At 50.5% G+C, this 11,042-nt stretch overlaps 1 protein-coding gene across 1 annotated transcript in view; it reads left to right on the top strand.

Annotated features, from left to right (window-relative positions):
• Positions 1 to 2,030: 2,030 nt before the first annotated feature.
• TBC1D9B (TBC1 domain family, member 9B (with GRAM domain)) overlaps positions 2,031 to 11,042 on the top strand; it is a 47,744-nt gene continuing 38,732 nt past the window's right edge. The window contains exons 1-2 of the mRNA XM_005864949.2: positions 2,031 to 2,271; positions 6,597 to 6,715. Coding sequence (XP_005865011.1) covers positions 2,046 to 2,271; positions 6,597 to 6,715 — 345 coding nt within the window. The 5' untranslated portion in view covers positions 2,031 to 2,045. The remainder of the gene's footprint in view (positions 2,272 to 6,596; positions 6,716 to 11,042) is intronic.

Below are 11,042 nucleotides of genomic sequence, written 5' to 3'. Positions count from 1 at the left end.
GGGTCCGGCTCGGGCTCGGGCTCGGGCTCAGGCCGGACCAGGGCCTGGGCATGTCGTTGCCATGCAGGGCTGTGCGCCACCGTTGCCAGATGTTCCTGTTGATCGTGAGAATCTTCTCTAACCTAGTCCTGCCGGAGGCAGAGGCTGCCCGCTGCTGCCAGCCTCGCCTGGGCGCCCCTCCTGATGCGGGAGAGACGGCACCATCCCCAAGAAAACTGCATTCCCTCCCGCAGCGGGGGAGCGGTGCTGGGCCTGCAGAGGCTGGGAGCGCACCCTTGGCAGCTCCTGCAAGCCCGCGTTGGAGACTGGGGAGCCAGTGCCCAGCACCTTGAGTTGCCGTGAACAGTGTGTCGGATCGCCAGTGGCTCGGAACCTTGTTCTGTGCGGATGTATCTGTGGGTGATCTCAGCCAGTGGCCGGGTCCCTCTGGGCACCCTGGCTCGCTCCCCAGAACACCGTGTACTGGTCACTTGGCAAAGGCTTGGTCTGCAGCCCCAATGGCACCTTCCTGCCCAGAGAAAGCCCTTCCTACCTCATTTACCCCTTTGTGTCCCCCAAGACAACTCCCAGATCCCCCCAGGAAACCGCGTCTTGAACTCCCCACTCTGGCTAGGTTTTGTGGGTCCTGCTATGGCCTTCCCTGAGCCATCACAGACGCCAAACCGCGTCTTGAACTCCCCACTCTGGCTAGGTTTTGCGGGTCCTGCCATGGCGGCCTCCTGAACGCGTCTGGGCAGGAAAGCAGCAAATAGTGATGTGGTTTTAGTCCAGCTGTCTTACAAGCAGCTGCCAACCGGTACTCCTCGTGGAAGAGTCGATGGCCCATCCGTTATAAAGCTTCCAGGTCTTGCCAACAGTATAAGGATGAAAACAAAATTTCCAAGACCGGAAGAGAAATCCCAACAGCAATCATGAAAAAAAGTTTATAGCTTGAATATGCTGTTTTAACTGCAATTTAGAAAAGCATTTTAGGACATTTCAATAAAACCAGTGAGATATTACAGACTCCTGACTTGGATATATGTGAAGAGTACCTTCTTTTGTAATTGGTAATTTTATGTATTAAAGACTGGAAGGGAAAATATGGTTAAAATGGAAAACGAAACGAAAGTGTTAAAGTTGAGTAATAAAATTGATAGAAATTATTCTGACATCAACAGGAAAATGATAACAAAATACTTTGAGATTATATCAAAAGCAGGACTTCATTAAAAGGAAAAAGTAAATTTTAAATAGGAACAATGAACAGATTTTTAGACAGCTTGATAATTCAGTTAATGAAGAGGACTGAATCAAGTTAGACCTTTCCTCTGATTTGTTGGCGAAATAGTGACATTAACAGAGGGTATATGTGATGAGAAGGAAAACTTGAAATGCCCTAAAATGCTTCAGGGATAAGGAAAAAAACAACTAGATCCTGTTTTCCCAAATTGGATACTTCTAAAAATTTGCATGTCCTTTTCAGTCATAACTTTCAAGGCTGCAGAGAACTTCCTTGAACTTTCCATCATAAAAACGATCCTGTGGCAGAGGAAAGTCTATGTTATCCTCTTGTTATAGATAGGGGAAATGATGTTACAAAGTCATTGTCTTATGAAAAAAGCCATCAGAGTTCACCAAACGTGTCGGGGGTGGGGTGGGGTGGGGTGGGAATGTATCTCAAGTGACGTCTGTCAGTGAATAAAACACATTGTGTAATTTTCGTAGATTTTGTGGTATAATTTTTATTTTTAATTTGTAACGGTTGGACTTTGTCATTGTTTACAAAGCTGGCTGTGGTTTTCTTGGAGAGGGCATCCCAGATTGTTTCAGCTGTGAGCTTCATAAAACCTGCATGTGGGTGCTCCGACCTGAGCCTCAGCCCGGGCTCAGAGCCGTGTGGTGTGTTTGACAGGGCATCATGGGTCTGTATGAAATAAATAATATGAATATGGGGAGAGGCTGGCTGCAGGTGCGTCTGCGTCAGGAGGATAGGCAGCAGCTTCCAGGAAGAAGTGGGGGGATTGTTTGGCAGGAATCAGACGTGAGGAAAAGGGAGTCACTTGATGGAGGAGGCGATGTGTGCTGCAGGGTGCTTCTTTCTCTGGGCCCCGTCCTGGCTGCCGGGCTCAGCTCTCAGCGCCACCCTCCCTCACTCTCCACCTCTCTCCCTGCTCCCAGGTCTTCTTGTGGGCACCCTGGACGTGGTATTGGACTCCAGCGCCCGCGTGGCCCCCTATCGAATCCTGCACCAGACCCAGGACTCACAGGTCTACTGGACAGTGGCGTGCGGTAGGAGAGCTGGACCAGGGGGTGCTGGGCAGGGCCTGCCCTGAGAGGGGTCGGAAGGGAGGGGACACAGCCGGGTTCCTGGGCTGGGTGTTGCCCCCTGGAGCCCAGCGCTGCCCCTCACTCAGACAGCACAGCCCAGGCCAGTGTCCTGCTTAGGAAGGCAGCTTTGCTGGTCACAGGCCTGGCAGTGCTGAGTCATCTGCGGCCTGGTTGGGAATACGCACGTGCAGAGCAGTGAAAAATGTGAGTCACCCAACACAGATTCCCAGCTGAGGCGGAACAAGGCGTTCTTCTGCGTTCTTGTGTCAGCTCTCAAACCACAAACAAGTGTCCTTTTCATGGTCTAAATACCTTGTTTTTCCCATTTTTTTCTTGGTGATTTGCTGTTGACAGTGGCCCCAAGTGTAGTGATGAAGTGCTGTGTGCTGTTCCCCAGGGTGAGAAGCTGTGGGGTGCCCCACGGAGCCAGTGTGCACGTTAGAGGAGCTTGCTGCAGGCCTGAGCCGCAGTGTGCTGGCCGGAGTGCCGTGTTAGGGAACTCACATGCAAATTTTTGAACAAAAAAACACATAAAGCAAAGTTATGTATTGATCAGTTGATGAAAATGTGGCCAGAGGCTTCAAAGAACTTGGCTCTATAGATCCCTGGGAGCAGTCTGGTGAGTTCCGTATTCTGGGAGACTGTGTGAGCGGGACTACTGCAAGGAACAAGAATCGGCTGCACTTGCCACCCTCGACAGCGATTTTCAACCGGTGTGCGGAAAGGACTTTCAAACGTGAAATTCCTGACATTTAGTCACGGGCACTGGCCTCTTCTTAGATTGTCAAATAACATCAAATGACAACAGCCAACACAACAATAGCCATCCAGTGTGAATGAATCTCAAAATTATACCTATTTTTTTGTCAGATCAGCAAAAGATATAACACTTTTTGGTGTGTCACCGAAGGTTTATGTGTGCCGTGAGATGCAAAAGGTTGGAAATCACTGTCCTATAAGACACACACCCACCTTCCTAATAGTCTGGGGAGAGTCCCCTTCCAGTGGGTGCCTGGCCAGGGTCACTCGGATAAAAGTGCTGCCTGCAGCCGGGCACTTTGGTGAACCTCCCAACAACTGCAGAAGGCGGAACTTTGGTCTTCCCTATTTTGAAGATGAGGAAACTGGCCCAGAGGGGTTGAGTAACTTGCCCAAGGTCACACAGACTGCAGTTCAAACCAGGAGTATCTGCTCATGTCCCTGTGCTGAAAGCCTCTATGTGCTAGCAGCCACAGAGTCACTGTCCCCCAGGATAATGGCTTTCCTTGGAGGCCTGAGGAAAGATAACAAGAGTGCTCACAGCTGAACGCCAGCTTCAGGAGAGGAGGGAGGTCAGGGCTGGAGGCACAGGGTGGACAGCAGCCAGCACAATCCCTCTTACCAGGTGGCCCTGGCCTGGGTGCCAGGCTAGGTGGTGTCTTCTTCCTCCCAAGTACCTAACAGAGGTGTCCTCCCCCTCAGTGTGAACGAGTAAAGGAAGGCTTAAAAGGCTGTTTGCCCAGGGCCACCCTGGACGGCCGGTGGGAGCCCTGCTCTCCTGGTTACAGAGCCTGAGTGGTGCACTGGGGGGCTGGCTTGCCCGCAGGAGAGAGGGGCCTCCTGTGGGGTGGGGTTCCCTGAGCAGGGCAGGGGAGATACTCGCTCTCAACGGGCCCTCTGTCTCAGTGTGTCCTTCCCAGGGAGCGAGTGGGGAGGGGGCCGTGGCAGTGCGAGCAGCTTCTCTGTGGGGAGAGGAGTGTGGCCAGGCTCTGTGGGAACCCCTTTGGTGGGCCTAGTGCTGGGAACTCAGGCCACACAGGCTGACCTGTCCCCCCTTTACCAGCCCCCTGGCCTCTGCCAGAGCCTCCTCCCCTCTGCCCAGGCCCCACGCCCAGCCCCTGCCCTTCAGCTCTCCCAAACCAGACCTGGTCGTGCTGACACTTGCGGTGAGTCCCGGCTGCTCAGCTGGCCCTGAAGGAATCCCAGGGTTGCCTCCTGCATTTCTGCCCTCGTCCTTCAGCTCACACCTGGCTGTCAGCCAGACCGGACACTGGCAGGACCCGAAGTTCCCAACTGCACTTGTCCTGAACAGTGGGAACAGCATCCCCCTGTGTCCACTAATCTCCTCCCATTCTGATGTCACCCCCATGGAAAACCTTCCCAGAATCCCCAGGCTCATGTACCCACTGTTCCTTCTTGCTCCTTGGGACCTGCCATGTCTCTGCACTTGCACACGGCATGCTGCTGGCTCTCCTGCTAGATCAGCAGCTCCCTGAGGTTAAGGGGAAGCTCTGCAGCTGGGCAGCCTGGGTTAGAATTATGGTCTGGTCATTTCCCAGCTGTGTGACATTGGGCAACTGAACCTCTCTGTGCCTCAGCTTCATCCTATAAAATGAAAATAATGGTACCTGTCGCCAGGGTGTTCTAAGAATTAAATGAGATAGTCCACAAAAAGTTCTGAAAATGGAAGTAGCACTGATTAATTTAATTAGCTTTTATATTTCTTTTACCAAGCATGGAGGTGGCATAGTTTGTTTACTTGCACTAAATGAAGATTCCGTTACTTTTAACTAATAATTCTTTTAAATGCACATACGTAAATATTTATTATTGAAGTGCAGACAGATTCATAGAGACAATGTAGACATATTTTCTTCGGTTTTATACTTTCAGGAACATGTGTAAAAGCAAATGATACAATAGAGTTGCATCATGTGCAGATTTAACTTCCAAATTCAAATGTGGGTCTTGGCAAAAAGACAGAGGTAGAAATCCTTCCCCTACCAACTAGACCTTGGCCTCCATGCACCAGGGAAAGGAGGCCATAGCAAAAAATGCAAAGAAAAACGGTAAAAAGGAATGGTAATTTATGGGTGCTCCAGTGTAATTTTGCTCGCCTGTTGTGACTCACTGTGAGTTATCTAAGCCCTAAGCCCAGGTTTAATTGTTTTCACACGGGCACCCTCACACAGGCCAATGGAGAGGGTCCTTCCTTGGAATTGCTTGTTAGGGGCTGAATTGCTGGGTACATGTAAAGAAACAAACAGATCAACCCCAGCCAAGTCAGCTGGGCTGTGACATGTGAAGAGCATTGAGCAGGTACCTGGAGGGGTGGGGGGGAGGGGGGGACACAACTTGGGCAGGGCAGGGTGAGGGCTGAGTGTTCAGCTGGTGGAGGAAGAGTGTTTCCAGGTGGGGAAGGTTGGAATGACTTGGCTCAGGCACCCAGCAACATGTCTGTGGTCCACAGCAATGCTAGGCTTGGGGCTTAGCCGAGGCTCCTCCACACCACGAGGTCAACTGAGCCACTTGGGCACTCATGATCCGTACACTGTCTGACCCCAGGACAGCTGAGAGGGTGGAGGGCCTTCGCTCCTCTTCTTATTCTTGTCTTCATTCACTCAGAAAACAGTTTTTAAGTGCAGGCTCCATGCCTGGCACATGCTGGGGGCAGGGGAAGCCGGGCCACGTTGGCACTTCCCTCATCCTTTTGCTTCTCCTGGGGCCCCTTTCCCCAGTTCCCTGATGGGGACAGAGAGGGCAGCTGCCCCACCCTTTGGGAATGGCACTAGTCTGCCTTTCTCAGTGTTTCCATTTGGGCTGGGTCTGCGGTGCCCTCCAGGGCCCTCCCTGGAGAGGACAAGCACCACCTCCCAGGCGAGGCAGACACGTCAGGCCAACTGGAAGCTGAAGGGCTCAGATGGGTGCTTGGAGGGGGCAAGAGCAGGGCTGGGGTGTGAGCTGGAAAGGGAGGGCTGAGCATTGCAGGCAAAGGCCTGGGTGGGTGCATCTGACCTCGGAGAGACAAGGGCCAGCTGGGCGAGGAGTCCTGCAGGAAGCTGCAGCTGCCACCTGTGGACTCCTGAGTTCTCAGGGGAGCTGCAGTCATTTATACCAAGACTAACTATGTCTGCTGAGTCACCTATGTATCAAAGGCCACATTAAGTTCTTTCATCTCGAAGAGCAAGCTTCAGAATTGAGCAAATTTGTAGATGCATAGACCATTTCTGGGAGGACACATAGGAAACCAGTGGTCATTCTCATTCAGCTTCAGGGGAAAATGAAGGCTTTATTTTCCACGTGACTGCAATTCTGCCTGAATTTTTTTTTAATTTTCATTTTCACCAGGACTACTTATGACTTTTGTTATATAATATATGTAAAGCTTAAGGAGGAAGAGAGTACGCAGCTTGAAGATTGTAGTCACTTGGATATAGCACTTCGGGTCATCTTTTTTCTCCGAGTTCCCCTTTAAGGCCTGGTGATTATGTGATTTCCCTCTTCTTTACTCACCAAACCCCCTCTAGGTTCTTCCCGCAAAGAGATAACAGAACACTGGGAATGGCTGGAGAACAACTTACTCCAGACGCTGTCCATCTTCGACAGTGAGGAAGATATCACCACTTTCGTCAAGGGCAAGATACACGTAAGGCTCACTTTCTCTTCTCTGTGCTGGCAACACACATTTATCTGAATGTATGTGTGTTTTCCTTTCTGTTCCTTAGGTTAGATTCCTAGCAAGACACTTCACGTATGCCAGCTTACTTCATTTTAACAACACAGCATTGGTCTTATCCCCAGTTTACAGAGGTGAAACCGGAGTGCCACTGCCGGTCCTTTGCTGTTCAAGGGGGCAGCTGAGCTGATTGCCCATGCAGTCCCATCTTCCCCTGGAATGTGACTGAGCGGGCAGTTTCCATTCCCGCAAAGGGCCCAAGAGCAAGTATATGGATCCACAGCTGCCTGCCAGCAACTTGGCTGGCAGAGGAGGAAGCTGGAGGTGATAGTATAGTTGGAGGCATGTTTGTGTTTTAAAACTAACATGACTTAGAAATGCACAGATCCATGACCCAGCAATGTCATTCCTTGGAGTTGACCTTGCAGTGTATTTATTCATATGTGCAGAACTAGAGGCCCAGTGCACGAAATTCGTGCACAGGTGCAGTCCCTGGGCCTGGCCTGCTATCGAAGCGCAAGCATCTGGCGTGGAAGGGGAGCTCCCAGCTGGCCTCTGGGCCCTGGGCAGCACCTGGGCCCCCATGCGCCCCCCTCTGCCTGAGTCACGGCACCCGTGTCCCCACACAGAGATGCGGTGAGCGTGGCCAAATGCTGTGGGCCGGGGCGCAGTGTGGGCCTCTGGGCTGCCCAGTGGCACTGCACAGAAGCCGCACGGGCAGTGCACTCTCTCCTGGCCGGCCTCGCACACCGGCTCCTGTGTGAACCCACAGGGAGCCCGACCGGCCCCAGGGGCCTGGCTCACCGGAAAACGCCGCTCGCGTGCACACACAGGTGCAAGGGCCCCGTACCTGAGCGTGGGGGCTCCAGCAGTGCAGAAGCCCTGGTGTCCCAGAGGGTAGCGGCGGGGGAGTGAGAGCAAACTCGGTGGACACCCCACATTCTCACCACACCTCTGTCCCCATCACCCCCACCCCCAGGTAGCCGGGCGAGAGGTTACAGCCCCCTGCCCTGGCCCTGTGTCACTAACACCCACCATGTTCCACGCCACCCCCTGGTGGTCAGCGCATGTCATAGCGGTCAAACTCCTGGTCTCCCAAACAACCACCTGAGGGGACAATTTGCATATTAGGCTTTTATTATATACGATGGCAAATGTGTCAGGATGTCCCCGCAACACTGTTGCAAAAAGACTGAGCAGTGCCCCCCAGACCTATGGTCAGGGTAACAGCCACACTCTCCTTTGCAGAACAAGAGTGATGAAACGAGAGCAGAGCATTTACTGGGCACTTTCTATGTGAGTCCTGTGCTGAGCACTTATATTTGGGGCACTGGGTAAGTCACAGGTGGTGTACATAGTGGACTATCTTACAGCTATCAAAATAATAATTATGAGAATTGTAGCAACATGTAAAACCAGATACCATGGTGATATTTAGGTTGTTTCCTCTTGTGAGTAATTAACATGATAATGAGCATTTATCTGAATGTATGTTTGTTTTCCTTTCTGTTCCATTATTGCCTTAGGTTAGATTCCTAGCAGGGCTCTTACTGGATCACGGTTTCATGGCGCTGAGTCTGCCCTTGTGACTTTATTACACCACAACTTTTTAGACCTGGCAGAAGACATAAAGAGCTCCTCAGCTCTTCTCTGGGCACTTTGCAGTTCAAGGCAGGACCTGTGTTGCCTACTAGCTCCAGGGAAACAGGCAGAGAGCTAGACTCTAACAATGATAATAACAGCAACATTTTTATTTATTTTTAATATTTTTTTTATTGATTTCAGAGAGGGAGAGAGAGCTAGAAACATCAATGATGAGAGAGAATCATTGATCGGCTGCCTCCTACACACCCCCTACTGGGGATCAAACCCACAATCTGGACATGTACCCTTGACCAGAATCGAACCTGGGACCCTTCAGTCCACAGGCTAACACTCTGTCCACTAAGCCAAACTGGCTAGGGCAATAACAGCAACATTTTTAAATGCTTCCTATATGCCAGACTCAAACAAACCAATCTACAAAATAGGAGAAGAGGTTCTAAATGACTCATGGGATGAAATGGAAAATAGAAAATAGTTTAGAACTGAATGATAATTGAAATACTACTGCATCTGAGAATTGATGGGATGCAGCAAAGCAGTACAGAGTAGAGAATGTAAAGGCTTAAACCTCACATAAAAGAACAAAGGACAGAAATTAATGAGCCAAGTGTCCAACTCAGTAAGTGAGAATTCCAGAGAAACCAGGAAATTAGAAAGAAGGAAACAACAAAGGGTAGAAGTTAATTCCGTAGAGAGCAAAGGAACTATAGGAAGAGCAGCAGACCCCAAAGAACCCACAAGCCCATGGTGGAGGGATCCAGGGCGGCAGGAGCCTCCTCTAAGCAAGCAGCCGTGAAGGTCTGTGAGCAGCACCTGTGAGGGACTGTGAGCAGCACCTATATAGAAGCAGAATTTAAAGAAAAAGAGATTATGTTATAAATAGCTTTAAACCAGTAAATTTAAGAATGTCGACAAGCCCTGGCTGGTTTTGCTCAGTGGGTAGAGTATCAGCCTGCAGACTGAAGGGCCCCAGGTTTGATTCCGGTCAAGGGCACATGCCTGGGTTGCAGGCAATCAAGGGCACATGCCTGGGGTGTGCAGGAGGCAGCTAATCAATGATTCTCTCATCATTGATGTTTCTATCTCTCTCTCCCTGTCCCTCCTCTCCGAAATCAATAAAAATATATATATTTTAAAAAGAGTGTAGACAAGATGGACACTTTATTAGGCATTTATTTCCAATTGCTACCTCAACAAGTTAACCACAAGCTTAGTGCACAAAACAACACAAACTCAGAAATGGGTCTCGTCCTAGCTGGTTTGGCTCAGTGGATAGAGCATCAGCCTGCAGACTGAAGGTCCTGGGTTTGATTCTGGTCAAGGGCACATGCCCAGGTTGTGGGCTCAATCCCCAGTAGGAGGCAGCCGATCAACAATTCTCTCTCATCATTGATGTTTCTAGCTCTCTCTCCCTCTCCCTTCCTCTCTGAATCAATAAAAATATTTTTTTTACAAAAAAAGAAAAGAAATGGGTCTCATGAGCTAAAATCAAGGTGTCGGCAGGGCTCCCTTCTTTCTGGAGGCTCGGGAGAATGCGTTCATTTTCCAGCTTTTAGGGTTCACTTGTGCTTCTTGGTTCTTGACCTCTTCATCTTTAGTGCTAGCAGGGTGGCATCTTCAAATCAGTCAGTCACACACCCCCTATCTCGTGCCCTCTGTGACCCTTGATTATAATGGGCCCAAATAACCCAGGATAACCTGCCCATCTCAGAACCCTATTTAATCACATCTACAGAGTCCCCTTCACTCTAGGAGGTCACATTTTCCCAGGTTCTGGGGGTTGGGGTCTGGACATCTTTGGGGCTATTATTTGACCTACCATCCTATATAATAAAAGCCCAGTATGCTAAGTGTCCTGTCCAACCAATCAAAACATAATATGCTAATGATATGCTAAGGCCACTCAACAGCTTGCTATGATGTGCACTGACCACCAGGGGGCAGACGCTCCGACAGGTAGATTAGCTTGCTGCTGGGATCCAGCCGATTGGGACTAAGCAAGGGAGGCTGGACATGCCCTGGAGCCCTCCCGCAGTCCCTCCCCGGCTGGCCAACCTCCCACATCCCTCCCCAGCCCTGATCGTGCACCGGTGGGGTCCCTTATCCTAGCCTGCGCCCTCTCGCAATCCAGGACCCCTTGGGGGATGTTGGAGAGCTGGTTTCAGTCCGATCCCGCAGGCCAGGCCTAGGGACCCCACTGGTGCACAATTTTGTGCACCAGGCCTCTAGTATAATATAACTTAAACCAAGACTCAAGAAGGAAGATGCCTAAAACTATGAGAGACATGGAATCAAGAATTTAAAGTTTAGAGAGAAACCAAGATGGCGGCATAGGTAAACACCTGAAATTGCTGCCTCGCACAACCACTTCAAAAAAACAACTAAAAGACAAAACAGACATCATTCAGAACCACAGGAAGGCTGGCTGAGTGGAAATTCTACAACTAGAAGGAAAGAGAAAAGCACACTGAGACTCAGAGGAGGTGTGGAAGTAAAGTGCAGAGGTATGGAGGCGCTCGCGGAAAGGGCTGGCAGCTGAAGACACGGTTGTCTTTTTGAATCGGGAGGGAGTCTCAAGATCCCGACTGCTCTGAACTCCAGTTCCGGGCGAGTCTCTGGGACCCAGACTCATACGGGGAGAAACTGGACTGTCTGGCATTGGTCGGAACTCGAGGGCGGCTTTCTCTCAGAG

This window comes from Myotis brandtii, unplaced genomic scaffold (assembly GCF_000412655.1).
Source record: "Myotis brandtii unplaced genomic scaffold, ASM41265v1 scaffold193, whole genome shotgun sequence".
Lineage (NCBI taxonomy): Eukaryota > Metazoa > Chordata > Mammalia > Chiroptera > Vespertilionidae > Myotis > Myotis brandtii.
The sequence above is the reverse complement of the archived record's forward strand: the minus strand, read 5'-3'. Positions and strand labels throughout refer to the sequence as shown.